Here is a 17067-nt window from a genome sequence, read left to right on the forward strand (position 1 = left end):
GGCATCCTTCTTCCCCTCAGCCACCATGTCCTTTTGTGACATCACAGGCAGTCCCTTGCCCACAGTAACAGCACAACCTCCCTCGGCCTGACAATGGTAAGGACACCTCAGCAGTGATGTATTCATTTATTATTAAAATATTTCTAGCCTCATGTATAGCTATGGCCTCATGTATACTGATACCAGGGAGAGGCACACCATAACACTCTGGGATTTGATCTCCCATTACCTGTTTTTGAATAAAGCAAGGGACTCCACAGGAGATGAATACAAAAAACATTTTATTTAGAAATAAAAGCTGGCTTCTTTAAGCCTTGCAGTCCTCTTTGTTGCTCTCACAGGTAGTATCTTCCAAAACCTCACCAGCTTCAGAGACATCCCTGGAAGGAAAGAAACACAGACAATGAGGGGATGGCAACTATCCAGCAGCCTTACCCAGGCACCTACGCCAGCATCCGCCTTGGCAACTTCATCCTCTAGCTTCCACCTGCCAACATTCACTGGTGTCATTTGGTCATGGTATATTATTGGAAGCCCTTGGCTGTGGGCGGTTAAAATAAATAATTTGTGAAAAGGCCAGGGACAACATCCGCCCCTTTCTCGCCCCTCCCCATCCATTCACATTCCTCCACAAACATTCGCCTGCTTCAGCCTTCTGGCATCCGCCAGCTTCCGAATGTGAAATCCACTGGCTTCCATACACACTGCCAGCTCTAGGTCCATTGCTTGACATCAACCAGCTTCAGGTGTGAGTAGCAGCAACCTTCAAGTCGTGATCCCGCTCAGCAAGTAAACTTGCCTCATTATCGTTCCATGATGGCATCCCGCAGCCAGATGATCACCTCCTTGCATTTGCCAATTCGCCTTCTCCAAGTGAAAGACCAGGCCATGCTTTTGCCTCGGTCCACTTGGCCCCCCCTTTATATCCACTCAAAGGCCATGTGCTTCTGTGATGCCACAGGCAGTCCACAGCCTGTGGCAACAGCCGGGGAGGCCTCATAATCATCTCTTCACACACACCTCACAATTGTGGGTGTGACTCAGCTATGATTTATTTGATTGCTCTTTTAATATTAAAAAGTTTTATAGCCCACCCTTCATCTGTACTCATACTGTGCTGGGGAAGATTGTTCAGCCCAAGGATGGCCTTCCCTTGCGGGCAACGTTCTGGGGACTCCATGCCAGAGGGGGGCAGGGCCAGAGGCAAAAAGTAGGCATGGCCAAATGCAAGTGTGAGTGGAGAAATGGCCGTGACTTATCTTTGTACATTTGGCTCCATTCCAGTTATAAAGATAGTTTGCTGGTTTATTAGGCTGGAGTGTTGTGTCAAGTAGGGTATAACTGGAGACTGAGCCCAGATTGTGTTGGCATTCAACATTGCAACACATTGCCTGAGAGTCACTCTGGCCATTGCGCATCTTAAAGAAATTATATAACCCAAAGAGAGTCCATATAGCTGAAATTTTTGAGACAGGGTTTGCTTCCATGCTGGCTGTTTTTGTTTTTACTGTAATTTTGTATGTTCTAGATTGCCTTGCTGTATTTTTTTATAAAGTGTCATCTGTAAATAATTAATGTAAAAAGTGTTTTAAACCAGTTTATTTAAAGAAGTGATATCTGCAGGCTCCTGAAGAATCCTAACCCAAAGCACTTCCAGATTCATTGTTTTTGAGTGGGATCGATGACATACCAGCAAATTCAGGTTGCACAATTGAAGTTGATTTTCAGCAAAACCAGCTCACCCACCCAACAGACTCTTTGTATTAACAAAGTGACAGGAAAGTGCCTTGGAAAGTGTGGGATAGCAATTACTGCAATGCCCTCTAATCTCCCCACAAACGTTGGCCAAACAAATCAGGATGAATGCTCAATGACCTGTTTGTCTGGTGGAAGCAACTCAGGACCCAAAAGGGTCAACTATGGGCAGGTGGCTATCAATGGCTACTAGCCATGAGCGAGGCTCGCTCCCCCCTTGTGATTCCCAGCAACTGATATTCAGAGGCATACTGCCTCCAACAGTTAAGGTAGCGCATAGCCCATCGGGGCTAGTAACCATTGCTAGCCTTATTCTCCACGAATTTGTCTAATCGTCTTTTAAAGCCATCCAGGTGGCTGCATTTGACTGCCTCTCGTAGGAGCCGGTTCCATAGTTTAACTTGGCGCGGTGTGAAGAACTTTGTTTTTCTGTCCTGAATCTGCCAACATTCAGTTTCCATGGCCAACCCCTGCATTTGTCATTATTTTGTTTATTTATAAAGCTGCTTTTTAGATAAAAATTATGCTCAAAGCGGCTCGCAACAATAGTAAAAGCAAATAGTCAATACAAAATATCAACAATGTAAGAACCCTCCAAAACCCACAAGTTGGGCACGACCTTTAATTGGGACCAACACAATTCGCATGTGTGGCAAATCCAGAACAGCATCACAAACATTCCAGAAGCTGACACAAACGGTCCAATTAAACACTTTTTTTCTGGGGGGGAAACACGAATTCCTTTCCCGAGCAGCATCTCCGCCTCCACTCCTTGGGCCGAGGCGGGGCGGGAGGCGGCCTCTCATGGCAGTGGCGCGAACCGTTCAAGATGGCCGCGGAGAAGCTGAGGAGCAAAGTGAGCGCTGCCTTCAAGATGCACGGCTTGCTGCTCCGCGCGTGAGTAGCAGAAAGCCGAGGGCCACCGCCTGGGGCAAGCCGCCGCCCTCGGCAACGATCCTCGCCCCGTCAGGCCGCCTGCCGGTTCCCGCTGCAGGAGCCGCCTGGGCTGTCCGATGCAGGCGGGGATCGTGTGATGGGGAGACGCGTCTGAAAGGGAGTGTGTGTGGAAGTTGTTGGAGCCACACCTCTGCGCTGCCTTCGCAGGGAGCTCTTATTTGAATGCAGGTTCAAACCACGGCGCTCAGAAATAAGCCTCATTATGTTCAGTGGGATTTACTCGCAGGTAAAGGTGGGTGCACACTTACCATGGAGTAATTCCCATTGAATTCAGCAAGACGTGCCTCAAAGTAAACGTGTGTAGGGTGGCGCTGTGAAGATGTCACTGGACGTGCCTTTTCTTTTCCCCAGCATAACCTTGAAGTATGTGAACAGCGTGGTGTAGTGGTTACAGTGCTGGACTACAACCTGGGAGACCAGGGTTAAGAGTCTCCCTTAGCCATGAAACTGTCAGCCAAGCCTACCTCACAGGGTTGTTGTGAGGATAAAATGGGGGGGAGGAGAGCCGTGTGCCACCTTGAGCTCCTTGGAGGAAAGGGGATATAAGTGCAATTTAGGACTATAGCCATTAATTCAATAATAAAATTCGTTACGGTTACTCTGATTCTCAAGAGGTTCAAGAAGAGCTTTTAGACTTTTCTTGTATATAGGTAGAGACCGGAGATCATGAGGCATGCTCAGTACTCCCATCATGAAGGAATGGCTGACCTGCTGTGCATTCTTACTTGGGAGTAAGTTCCCCTGCACTTGTGCCTATGTAAATATTTATAGGATTGAGCTGCATGCCAGGTGGGACTTGAATGGTGGCAGTATCAGTTGGCTCTAGGGTTGCCAGGTTCAGGTTCTCCCGAGAATTCCACCTTGTGGTTTTTGCCCATTACAGTGTTGCAAGAACACGTGCACTTGGCTGACTTTCTCTTTCCTAAAGATACAGGATCAGTCTCAGGCCTTGAGCCTGCCAACCCTAGTTGGCTCTTACCCACTGGCATACTCTCAAGATCATGTAAGCTGGATTACTTACCTTTAACTACCCTGTCATACATGCAGACAGAGTAATAAGGGACTGGATACTTTTCCAATCTCTTCCATACATTCTGTCCCCAGTACCGTTCCTTGTGATGTTGCAGAGGATTCTGGCATGCCACCTTTGCATTCCACACAGCAGCCACCAAAGAAACATTGTGCAACCTGGGAGGCAAGGCCAGGATTTCTTGCAGTGAGCAGCACGTTAAAGCACAACACCCAGACTTCTTGTCTACACTGGTGAGGTCTGAATTGGTTCTGGCCATCCAGAAAACAGACCTTAGGGTCATGGCAGCTGTGCAGTGGTTGTGAAAAAGTCCAATCCTATATGAAGAGTTATTAGGAAATGGGTTGACAAGGTATCAAAATGTCTTTATATAAATCTGTGGTGTGGCTGTGTGTTATTCTGGCTGACCCATCTCAAAAACGATATCTAGCTGGGAAAGGTGCAACCAAAATAATCGGGGGTTGGAGTTCTTTCTGTACAGAGGAAGTCTAAAGTACTTGAGGCTTTTTTATTTAGAAAAAAGACAGCCGGGGGAGGGATATGATAGATGTTTATAGAATTATAAAAGGTATAGAATGACAAAGCAGAAAGAGAGAAATGATTGTTCTTTTTAAATAATACCTGAACTTGGGGTCATCTAGTGAAATCAATAGGCATTTTCTAAAGGTAGAGTGGCTTACCTGTGGCCATCCAGATGCTGGCAATTCTGGCTGTGGCTGATGGGAGTTGAGGGCCACAGTGATGTGCAAGGATAGATGAAAGAACATACTATGTCGCGCAAGTCATAATGAACTTGGAGAATTCACTGCCTTAAGATGTGGGCCTGGCCACTACACTAGATAGCTTTAAAAAGGATTAGACAAATTCATGGAGGAGGAGAGATCATCATTAGCCAAAACGGCTAAATCTCTGGAAGAAATATATCTGTAAATTGGGACTTGTCAACATGAAGTCCTACCTTGGCACCCACAGGATACTCTCCTGCTGCTGAAATTAGGCTCAAAAGAAGCATTCAATTGTAGCCAATAGAATAAAGTTGTGATGGGGTGCCCATGACAGTTTCTACACTCTGCAAATGAGCCTGCAGGCCCAAAAAGGTTGGTGACCCTTGCTCGAAATGCAAAATGCTGGGAACAAAGGCAATGGAATAGCTATTATTTTCATCTCCAAGTCTTCCCAAGCTTCCAGAAGCATCTGGCTGGAATATTTATTTATTTATTTATTTATTTTATTATTTTATTTTATTTATTTGGTTGCATTTATATACCGCCCGTAGCAAGTAGCTCTCAGGGCGGTAAACAGCATAGGATAAAATACATACATTGTAATAATAAAATCACAAAACATATATGACATAAAGAAAAACAAAATACAGTTAAACAGAATATAAAAAATAAAAGCTTAGTATACAAGATTAAAAAGCTAAAAGATTAGAGTAATTAAAATGCCTGGGAGCATAAGAAGGTCTTTACCTGGTGCTGAAAAGATAATAGTGTAGGCGCCAGGCGTACCTCTTCGGGGAGGCTATTCCACAACTCGGGGGCCACCACAGAAAAGGCCCTAGATCTAGTAACCACCCTGCGGGCTTCACAATGAGTTGGTACCCGGAGGAGGGCCTTAGATGACGAACGAAGTGAACGGGTAGGTTCATAGTGGGAGAGGCGTTCCACCAAGTATTGCGGTCCTATGCCATGTAAGGCTTTATAGGTCATAACCAACACCTTGAATCTCGCCCGGAAGCAAATAGGTAGCCAGTGCAGGCGAGCCAGAACAGGAGTTATGTGCGAAGACCGACTGGTCCTCGTCAATAGTCTAGCTGCCGCATTCTGCACTAGCTGAAGCTTCCGAACTGTCTTCAAGGGCAGCCCTATGTAGAGCGCATTACAGTATTCCAATCTCGAAGTTACCAGAGCATGGACAACTGAGGCGAGGTCATCGCCATCCAGATAGGGGTGTAGTTGGGCTACCAAACGGAGATGGTAAAACGCATTCCATGCCACCGAGGCCACTTGAGCCTCAAGAGACAAGGAAGGGTCAAAAAGAACCCCCAAGCTACAGACCTGTTCTTTCAGGGGGAGTGTAACCCCATCCAGAACAGGATGCACATCCACCATCTGAGCGGGGATTAGATGACTTGGTGGGGGAAGTTGTTACATTCAGATTTATGTCCATGTGCCAGCATCATATGCATGAAGATTCTTTGCGTGGGGAGGTGATTATTGCCATTACAAATATTGACTTTTTTTTTCTTTTTTCTTTAAACAGTGAAGCTACCAAGTATCTCACGGAAGCTCTTCAAACAGTTAATGAAGTGGAGCTTGAAGATATGATAGAAAATATAATTGATGCTGTTGAAAAACAGCCTTGTAAGTAGATTGTTGATTTTCTTAGATGCTTTGAGGAGAAAATTGGATTCTTGCGTGTTTTTATGGCATTCTTGTGTGCCTGGGGAGAGTGCTGTTGCTCTCGGGTCCTGTTTGTGAGCTTCCCATAGGGATCTGCTTGGCCACTGTGAGAAAAGGATGCTGGACTAGCAGCCAGGCTCTTCTTATGTTTATGATATCAAGTGTGTTAATACCTATATGCAGAGCTTGGAAAAGTTACTTTTTTGAACTATAACTCCCACCAGCCCAATCCAGTGGCCATGCTGGCTGGGGCTGATGGGAGTTGTAGTTCAAAAAAGTAACTTTTCCAAGCTCTGCATGGATTGAATAATTTGCATAATGGATAGCGGGGGCAGAATTTGGGGTCTGCTTGTGTGTTGTCTTATACAGATCCATATAGCCCAGGTGGTGTCAACAGATCAGAAGGCTGTACATATAACCAGCAAATATGACACCAGGCTGACTCTGTTTAGCTTCTCCTTGCAAAAAAGATAGGGATTTATCTTGAAGTGAAGAGATTTTCATATGTTTTGTAAAATACTTTCGTTACCTGTAACTGCATAGGTTACCATTTTAATCTTTTGAAATGTTCTTTACAGTGTCATGTAACATGATTGAAAGGGCCATGGTGGAAGCAGCAGTCCTGGAGTGCAGCCAGTCCTTAGATGAAACCATGTAAGTCGGCATGAATTCATTTAGAGAAGTAAACAAACCACTGGAAACTTTTCTGCAATCTAATTCAGTAAATTGCCCTGTTTCTAGTCCTCCCTGTTGATATTTCAGATTTAAAACTCATTAGCATCTGTACTTTCTTTAGACTGCGTAGACCTCTTGGGGGGATTGTAATCTTGTTCTGACATTAAAATGGCATGTCTAGAAGGCTGTGGGGCTTATACCACAGAGAATAAGCTCATAGCGTTGGAAAAGGAAGTTAAAAAAAGTCCACAGTTCTTGTGAGAAGCTATCTCACTAAACACAAACAATGAGTTATAAATAAGTTTCTTGATTTTAATGAGTCTGCTGAAGGGAGTAGAAAAAGAGGAAGGCCAAACGAGATGGATTGATTCCATAAAGGAAGCCACAGACCTGAACTTACAAGATCTGAACAGGGTGGTTCATGACAGATGCTCTTGGAGGTCACTGTTTCATAGGGTCTCCGTAAGTCGTAATCGACTTGAAGGCACATAACACACACACAGAGAGAGGTTTGGAATGCACATTGGCTAAAGTCCTGTTCAGGTGTTCTACTTGTGTGTAAAGTCAGTACAAGAGCAGAGATGAGTACACTAAGCTTGTCATGGTTTTATACATGAGTACAGCACCCAAAGAGGGCTTAAGATAATTAACAATCAGGTAACCAGATTCAGAGATGTTTGAGCAACAGGAATTAGGAAAGGCAGAACCATTCAGATAAGCTTGCCTGATATGGGAGGGAAGCAGCTACTGGGAGATTTTGGAGCAGTAAAACTGGAGGTGGGAGACAGAGTATTTCTTCTTTTCACCAAAGACATGTGTTTTATGTGAACATTTAGTTATACATTGAGTCAAATGTTTCAGTTAAGTCCACTTCCTGATATGCCAAAGGGACTGTGTAAATTAACCCTTAAGCTAGCAGGCAATTCTAAGTACTTACTTCACAAGACTGAATGTAATGCTAAACCATGATTTAGTGTTACACGAATGAGTCTAGCCTCCCTTTGAGCTTGCACACATGCTCCCTCCTGTTCCCCAGCACATCTGTAAGGAGAAAATCAGAAGTTTCCACTTCCATTTTAAATTTAGTGCAGTTTAGTATGTCATCCAAACTATAAACTATGGTTAACTGTATCATAAGTGAAAACAAGCCATCTTCACATACTGTGATTTGGTTTCTGCTAACCATCATTAAGATTAATCATGATTTGTCCAGGTGTAGACAACAAATTTCCCCTCTGTCATAATACTACAAGTTGGGGATTATCCAATGAAGTTGAATGTTGAGAAATTCAGGAAATAACTAAAATATGTAACTTGTTCCTCGGGTCCTCCTCCGTGCCTGAGGACTGGAAAGTGGCAAATGTAACGCCAATCTTCAAAAAGGGATCCAGAGGGGATCCCGGAAATTACAGGCCAGTTAGCTTAACTTCTGTCCCTGGAAAACTGGTAGAAAGTATTATTAAAGCTAGATTAACTAAGCACATAGAAGAACAAGCCTTGCTGAAGCAGAGCCAGCATGGCTTCTGCAAGGGAAAGTCCTGTCTCAGTAACCTATTAGAATTCTTTGAGAGTGTCAACAAGCATATAGATAGAGGTGATCCAGTGGACATAGTGTACTTAGACTTTCAAAAAGCGTTTGACAAGGTACCTCACCAAAGGCTTCTGAGGAAGCTTAGCAGTCATGGAATAAGAGGAGAGGTCCTCTTGTGGATAAGGAATTGGTTAAGAAGCAGAAAGCAGAGAGTAGGAATAAACGGACAGTTCTCCCAATGGAGGGCTGTAGAGAGTGGAGTCCCTCAAGGATCGGTATTGGGACCTGTGCTTTTCAACTTGTTCATTGATGACCTAGAATTAGGAGTGAGCAGTGAAGTGGCCAAGTTTGCTGACGACACTAAATTGTTCAGGGTTGTTAAAACAAAAAGGGATTGCGAAGAGCTCCAAAAAGACCTCTCCAAACTGAGTGAATGGGCAGAAAAATGGCAAATGCAATTCAATATAAACAAGTGTAAAATTATGCATATTGGAGCAAAAAATCTTAATTTCACATATACGCTCATGGGGTCTGAACTGGCGGTGACCGACCAGGAAAGAGACCTTGGGGTTGTAGTGGACAGCACGATGAAAATGTCGACCCAGTGTGCGGCAGCTGTGAAAAAGGCAAATTCCATGCTAGCAATAATTAGGAAAGGTATTGAAAATAAAACAGCCGATATCATAATGCCGTTGTATAAATCTATGGTGCGGCCGCATTTGGAATACTGTGTACAGTTCTGGTCGCCTCATCTCAAAAAGGATATTCTAGAGTTGGAAAAGGTTCAGAAGAGGGCAACCAGAATGATCAAGGGGATGGAGCGACTCCCTTACGAGGAAAGGTTGCAGCATTTGGGGCTTTTTAGTTTAGAGAAAAGGCGGGTCAGAGGAGACATGATAGAAGTGTATAAAATTATGCATGGCATTGAGAAAGTAGATAGAGAAAAGTTCTTCTCCCTCTCTCATAATACTAGAACTCGTGGACATTCAAAGAAGCTGAATGTTGGAAGATTCAGGACAGACAAAAGGAAGTACTTCTTTACTCAGCGCATAGTTAAACTATGGAATTTGCTCCCACAAGATGCAGTAATGGCCACCAGCTTGGATGGCTTTAAAAGAAGATTAGACAAATTCATGGAGGACAGGGCTATCAATGGCTACTAGCCATGATGGCTGTGCTGTGCCACCCTAGTCAGAGGCAGCATGCTTCTGAAAACCAGTTGCCGGAAGCCTCAGGAGGGGAGAGTGTTCTTGCACCCGGGTCCTGCTTGCGGGCTTCCCCAAGGCACCTGGTTGGCCACTGTGAGAACAGGATGCTGGACTAGATGGGCCACTGGCCTGATCCAGCAGGCTCTTCTTATGTTCTTATGTACTTCTTTGCACAGTGCATAGTTACTATGAAATTATAGTGATGAACACCAAGTTAGATGGTTTTAAAACAGGATTAGACAAATTCATCAAGGCTGTCAGTGGTAGTATACCTAGGGATGAAAGGATCTGTCAATTTCTGTTCTCTCAGTTTCTCATTTTTTCAGTCTTAAATTCAGTTTACACATTTCGTCAGAATTTTAGTGTGAATTTCTCCTAATACATGTTGATGTATGGCTGTTTTGACTAATTTACAGATTTTTGCAAGCCTTTTCTCCTAATATAATGCAGTTTTGTGTGTTATTTTTACTATATTCATACTTTCCCCTAATATATGCAATTCTGTAAACATTTTTTGTTGGAGAACTACATTGTAAAATTCAGATAAGTGCAGTTTTGAAGGATCACTGTTTTTCGGTTATGTTGTTTTGGAAAGGGCAAATTTGATAGATTTGGCTGTAAATGTGACTTGAATTGAATTTCTTCCCGTCTCTATCAGCTGCTGAGAATCACAAATGGAAGACTGCTGTTGTGCTCAGATTCTGCGTGCGGGCATCCTATAGACATTTGGTTTGCCACTGTGAGAACAGGATGCTGGACTAAATGGGCCTTTGGCCTCATCCAGCAGGGCTTTTCTGGTGTTCTTGTGACACAGCAAACTACAGTGAATCAAAAACAGAAGCAAAAGCTTCTGTACTCCTTGAGGTGTGCCAGAGGATATGGGGCAGGAAGTGCATGAGCCCATGGGGATGCCATTTTACTTGTGCCCACTTGAAGAAATTGAAAATCATAGTAACTATTTTCTCTCTGTTCAAGCAAATGATTGATACTTGGTAGCTTTGCTGTTTAAAATGATTTCCTTGTAAATGTAAAAGTAAATGAATAAGACAATATGGTAGTATAATGAAGCAAACTTTTTCTAGTGATTTTCTTTTCAAGAAAGCATGTAAATGCATGTGTCTTACAGTGCATTTCTTTGATTTCCCCCTCCAGGGATCATATTTTCAACATTATTGGAGCTTTTGATATCCCGCGATATGTTTACAATTTTGAAAGAAAAAAGTTTCTACCGTAAGTTCTTGCTTTGTCATTTTTTGAAGAGTTTGCATCTCACCAGTTGTTTCCTAATCCTTCACCCCAGGTTAGACTTGCAATGTGCAAAGGTGTAGCCCAAGGTTTTCTAGTTCACTATTTAAGCAGGCATGTCTTCCATGTTTGTTCTTCTAAAGTTCACCTTTATTCAAGCCTCTGTAAAATTTCTTTCAGCCTCTCAATGACCAGCCATCCTGCACCAAATTTATTTGGCCGTGCCAGGGATAAAGCAGAATTGTTCCGTGAGCGTTATATCATCTTGCAGCAGGTGAGAAAACAGGGATATTTCATGTTAAAGGCTAGAACAAAAGATGTTCTGCAGTTTGAGACAGATGTGTACCCTTACAGAAAGTCCTGACTAATGATGAGAAGTTATATGACAGTCCCCTCCCTGGAGAATTCCCAGGAGAAATAGCTATGAATTGAATGAATGTATATTGGAAAAATGGTAATAGTGCCAGGAAATATTTTCTCTCAGAATGAACAATTATCCTAATTGTTATCCATATTATCCTAATATGAAAAGAAAGAAATACAGAAATATATCAGCACATCTGGGGCTTCTAGGATAACCATTTCAGCTACATTTGCTCCTTAAATATTGCTGATAGATGTTGTAATCCAAAATATGCTCCTAGAGAGAAAGCCCCATTGAACACAGTGGGATTTACTTCTGAGAAAGCATACATGGAATTGCACTGTTAATCTCTTCCTGAGGGATAGCTGTGTTAGTATCTGTTTTGCAGCAAAACAACAAGGAATCTTGTCACACTATCCAAATTTGTGTGGCATAAGCTTTTATGGATCAGAGTCTACTTTGTCAGATGCATGATATAATAATGATATAAGAACACAAGAATAGTCCTGTTAAATCAGATAAAGGGTCCGTGTACTCCAGCATGCTGTTCCCACAGTGGCCAGTCAGATGCTTCCAGGATGTTCACTGAACGACTTGAAGGCAAAAGCTTTCCTGTGCTATTTCCCTCCATCAATTGATATTCAGATATATGCTGTCCCTGAATGAGGAGGTTCCATTTAGCTGCCATGGCTAATGGCAGTTGATAGACTTCTCCTCCTTCCTGAATTTGGCTCATCCCCTTTTATATGTTAAACAAGCAGCTGCAGTTTCCTTCCGAATATTAAGCTGTGGAGCAATGGTTTAGTTTACCACCAGTCAAACTAGTTCTGTGTGTGTCCAAATCTGTGTTTCTGTGTGTCAAGTCAGATGAAGCTTTTTTCCTGTTGTGTGTTGTAAAATTCTTGAAGACACACACACACACACAGTCAGGTGAAGCTCTTATTGCAGTCGTTGTACACTAGGTCCATGGTTAATGCTGAATATGAGGTGGCGTAGCATGAAAAAAAAGTCTTAACCATAAGTGTGGGATGGTTTTCTTTTTAATTGGCTCATGTTTACCACTGTGCAGAGAACCCACCGGCATGAATTGTTCACACCATCAGCTATTGGTTCACACCCAGATGAAAGCAGAAGTAAATTCCAGGTAAAATTAAAAATAAAATGTCTTTATTATATTTATTTACATAATATATATCCTGCATCTTGAACATAGATTTATGTTCCCAGGGTGGCTAACAGAGTAGCAAGAAACAAAAAATTCAGTATAAAATGATAAGAAGAAGAAAGGATAGAAATTAATACAACAAATTAAAACAGCAACAGCCAACTGAAATAGATTGTAAAACCAACATGCTCAAAGTTAAAGACCACTGTACTTACACTAGCAGTTCTTGAAAGCCTGGGAAAACAGTACTGTTTTTGCCTAGCAGTAGGCCGCCTTGAGTAAGTCATTCCAAAGGTAAGTCTCCAGTCTGTACCCGCCGCATTTAAGTTGGCAGGGATATCTGGAGAAAGGCTTTAGATATCCATCTCAGTGATAAATATATGGCTCCTAAGCTGTGTAGGGCTTTAAAGGTTAAGACCAACACTTTGAATTGAGCTTGGGAGCTCACTGTAGAGATGTTCCAGAGTGGGAAAGTTAAACTCTCCTTGCCCAATTCCTGTTAGCAGCCTTGCATCAGTGTTGCAGTAGCTCCAGTTCACAAACTGTCTTCAAAGGCAGCCCCGTATAAAATGCACTGCTGTAATCCATCAAAATTTTCAGGGTATAGATAGCTGTGACTAGGTTCTCTCTGTCCAGGAGGGGTTGCAGTTGGAATAACAGCTTCGGCTGATAGAGGATGAGCCACTTTATGACACCAAGGGCATGTGAGCCTCAAAAGAATGCATGAACACATGTTAATGCCACATGGAATTTAATGGCCCTTTTCCCTTAGAGTGTGTGCCGTTGGCACTATTGTGTCTTTTAACTGGCTGCCATATTGTGGTTTAACGAGCCCTGTTTGGGGGCCTTGGACATGTGTTTCTTAAATAGCAGCTCCCTTTTGGACTGAGAGCAAACAACCTGTTTCAAAACTGTGAGGACTTCGACAACTGCTAAAAACCGTTTGCAAGAGGACAATGGGGTCTGACATTAGGGAAAAAGTAGCTCTTACAACTAACTCTTGAACCTGGTACGTGTAGGTCTTAACTAATTTAATATTTGCCTCTGATTCTAGCTCAAGACAATAGAAACTCTCTTGGGGAACTCAGCTAAAGTTAGGGAGGTTATTGTTCTTGGGATGATAACCCAGCTGAAAGAGGTAAGCTATGCAGCATCATTGGCTCTTTAGATGACTGTTGTTTAGTGTTCTGATGTGATGCACATGGTTTGTGTTAAAATGGGATAAGTAGGGGGAAGGGAATTGTCAAGAATATCCAACAAACTAGATTTTGGAATAAGCAGGAGTGTGGTTTTACACAGTGACTTGACCTCATGAGGAATATTGAAGCTGCACAGCTTGGTCCCAATTACTCTTATCTATATTTTTTAGGGAAAGTTTTTCTTGGAAGATCCTACAGGAGTTGTCCAGCTGGACCTTAGTAAAGCAATATCCTTTTATGTGCATCTTCTTTAAGAAAAGCAAGAAATTCATCTTTCCCCTTTTGCATTTCCTTGTTGACTTTGTTTCTTCAATTATTTTTTCCTGCTTGTAGTTTAATCATTGTATAAGTTTCCTGTTATCTCTCTTTTTTGTTTACTTTTTGTTGCACTCAGAGAATGTGTGTGTGTGTATACATGTTTGTATGTATGTATATATATTGCAGCGGAGTACAGAAATAACTGGTCTGTTAAAAAACCATAAGGTTTATTACTACAAGAGGTAAATTTATACATGCTGATGCAGTCACGCGGCTTCCACTCAAGGAACCATTACTAACTAACTGAGAAAAAAGACAGGAAGAGAAGGGAGAAAGGGGAGGAGCAAAGCCTGCAAAAGCAACAAACACTTTAGAGGAGGAATCAGCAGAGGGAAGAATAGATTGCCTTTCTGTCTATAGCCCTCTCACTGGTTTTGGTCACTTGTAACATGCATTGGTGTGTTACTCCCCAAAATGCAAAGTTTTCCTTTCTCCCCTCCAAGTTCCATTACCTTTTTTTCTTGTGCTGATTTGTAGACGGTAAGGCTGTAGACTGGGGCATCTTCATTTTATTCCTTTACAGTACTCAGTCATCGTTCCCTGTTTCTAATGTGCAGCCGTTGAGTGCTGTTGCTTTTCTAACCAAAATGGCACCTTCACTCACGAAAAGGGAGGGAGCAGGCTTGGGAAAACCTCATGTTTTACAGAAGTACAAAAAATCCCTCAAAATACTAAGGAGGGGGAATCCCCAAAACAACCCAATGAGAATGGAACATGCTCAGTGGCCGCAAAATACCGACAGACAGTTGGGGTATGTGTGTAAAGATGGAAAACTGGGAGAAGGTGGGAAAGGAATGGAGCATCATGGAGAAGGGCATAGCTGAGCGGAACAGCAGAAAGGAGTGCTTCACTCTGTAGTATTTTGTTGCAGGCCCCACTTGTGTATATTAGGTGATTTTATGAGTAATACATATTGATGATGATCAGTGAAATCGCTGGAAGAATGTGATTAAAACCCTAACCATCTCCCTCCCCACTCTGTCCCATGATGCTTACACAGCTGCCTTTTGTCTGTCCAACAATCACCTTGCTATAAATGTGCACAAAATTGTGGCCATAGCATTCAACTGTGGAGAGTTGCCTAGAAATGAAAGTTTCCTGTTCCTGCACTTGATACTCAGCTGAGCAAAAGGAACTATATTTTGCATATTGGCTTTTTAAAAATGTTTTCCACAGTTTAGGGTTTGGTCTTAACAAAAAAAAAACTGGTTAATTCAAAACAGAAAGGAAAGATTAAACTCTCCTTCTTGAAGCTGCTCCAGAAGAGAAGAGGGAAGACAGGAGCGCATTAATCTTATACTTGTGCATGTGATGCTAAACTATAGTTCAGCATTGAACCAGGCCATTGTGTGTTCACGCTGTGGATACTGTACCATGAGGAAACTGTTGGTACAGCTTGGTAGCTGGAAGTTTTCATCAAAATGGTGGATGGGGTAATTTTCCAGGAGTAAAAAGGAATTACTGCTAGCACAGCATGGGGATAGATTGCAACTGGATTCTTTTGAGAAAACTACCTCTGGTTAAATAAAGTAAGGTGTTGTAAAACATGAAGTTTGTACAAGCCCAAAATCTTAGCTCAAATTCTCTGTCCTGTAGACCTCAGACTTTTAAGAATAATCATTATGCAGCATAGTATAGTGGTGTGTGTTGCATGATCTATTCTACCTCCTAAATTCAGATTTTCTGAGATTTTGTTCTTTAAAGAGTGGAGGAGAGCAGAGGCTTGGTAGACTGTAAAGGCAGGGCTGTGAAGTTGTTCTGAAAGATAAACCACGAGCTTCATAAGGCACTGAAGCCCTGAGTGTCATTGCTCTGGCTTCAAAGGTTTTGTCAAGTGCTTCCCATTTTGCATTTTTTCAACAACGAGAAGGCCTAGACATTCCCGTTCTTTGGAGTTTTATTTTAACCAAAAAATGGTAAATTTTATGCTGTTACCTTCCAAGTGGAGAAATTCTGAAGACCTGAGGAATATGCACAGCCTTGCCTAAAGTGCGTGTTTTGAGCCACAGTTATTATTTATTTTATTTAACAAAATTTATATATGGCTTGGTTGTAACAAAACCCCTAAGCAGTTTACAAGAAAGATTTAAATTATCAGTGAAAACAAGTAATTAGCTTGCATTGATTCTAATTAGGGTGATTTCTATAGTGCTGTGTGGGTAACAAAAAGATCTTCCTTAACTGCTTTGCACCAGTTCCACAGTGGCTTATATACAGAGTCATGTTTTGTTTTAACAGAAGGTAAGCCAGATATATTTTTCCTCTTATGGGTGACTTTTTTCAGAAAGGTCAGATTTGTGATCCAATGAGTTCTTGGCAGCCGAGTCCATACAACAGTTCAATTGGTACAACTACTAGCTCCATTCACGTGAGACATCCAGGGATCTGAACAGACACAGGTGTGTGGAGAGAACAGAATTGTATGTGTGGACCCTGCCTAAAGATTGCTCTAAGGCTGTGAACTGAGTTTACTTGCATACAAGATGTACATGCAGTCCATACATTGCAACAGAATATAGACTGCGCAGACAGAGCATACACATTATTTATCTATTTATTTATTATTAATTAATATTTCTTACCTGCCGTCACCATGAGGTCCTAGGGCAGGTTATAATATTTAAAACAGTTAAAACAGATTATAATCCAGAGAATAAGGTGAGGATGCAGTCCTGCTCCCCTCATATTCGCAGGTCGATATCCACAGACAGGTCACATGAACAAGGTGCAGAGTGATACACTGTAAAACGTTAAGCAGCGTAGAGTTACGGACCCTTGTGTTCCAAGGTATTGGGTTTGACAAGATTTGTCTTCAAAAGAAGGGTTGTAAAAGAGCTGCTTGAGACCCCAAACATCAGAGCCTTACATAAGGACACTTGCTTTGACTGGTAAATTAAGATATTTATTCGTTTTAAGTGCATAATCTTCTGATGGTAAATATATTTGAAGTGCTATTTTTTTAAAAAATTGGCTACTTCCAATCTGAAGAGAAAAAACACACTTGCATTGGAATCACCTTTCCTTATACAGTTATCTTTTTGCTCAAGGATGTTCTGTGTAATAATGATAGCACTATGATAGCACTCCTCAAGTACTTAAAAGGTTGTTACCAGGGCTGTGGAGTCGGTACGCCAAACCTTTGACTATGACTCCTCTATTTTTCTACTGTCCGACTCTGGCTCCACCCAAAATTGCTTCCAACTCCACAGCCCTGG

The 17067-nt window shown here is 42.2% G+C and overlaps 1 protein-coding gene and 1 long non-coding RNA gene across 2 annotated transcripts in view; one reads left to right on the top strand and one right to left on the bottom strand.

Annotated features, from left to right (window-relative positions):
• Window positions 1-264: 264 nt before the first annotated feature.
• On the bottom strand, window positions 265-2863 carry LOC133378462 (uncharacterized). The gene is made up of 2 exons (XR_009761033.1): window positions 2375-2863; window positions 265-380 (listed from the first exon to the last, which is right to left on the bottom strand). It is a non-coding gene; the product is annotated as an uncharacterized LOC133378462 (long non-coding RNA).
• The window catches only part of POLE2 (DNA polymerase epsilon 2, accessory subunit), a 56144-nt gene continuing 41256 nt past the window's right edge, over window positions 2180-17067 (top strand). Inside the window, exons 1-9 of the mRNA XM_061613320.1 lie at window positions 2180-2652; window positions 6008-6108; window positions 6726-6801; window positions 10714-10791; window positions 10987-11080; window positions 12240-12314; window positions 13390-13473; window positions 13705-13761; window positions 16045-16093. Coding sequence (XP_061469304.1) covers window positions 2585-2652; window positions 6008-6108; window positions 6726-6801; window positions 10714-10791; window positions 10987-11080; window positions 12240-12314; window positions 13390-13473; window positions 13705-13761; window positions 16045-16093 — 682 coding nt within the window. The 5' untranslated portion in view covers window positions 2180-2584. The remainder of the gene's footprint in view (window positions 2653-6007; window positions 6109-6725; window positions 6802-10713; window positions 10792-10986; window positions 11081-12239; window positions 12315-13389; window positions 13474-13704; window positions 13762-16044; window positions 16094-17067) is intronic.

Source organism: Rhineura floridana, chromosome 2 (assembly GCF_030035675.1).
Source record: "Rhineura floridana isolate rRhiFlo1 chromosome 2, rRhiFlo1.hap2, whole genome shotgun sequence".
Classification (NCBI taxonomy): domain Eukaryota; kingdom Metazoa; phylum Chordata; class Lepidosauria; order Squamata; family Rhineuridae; genus Rhineura; species Rhineura floridana.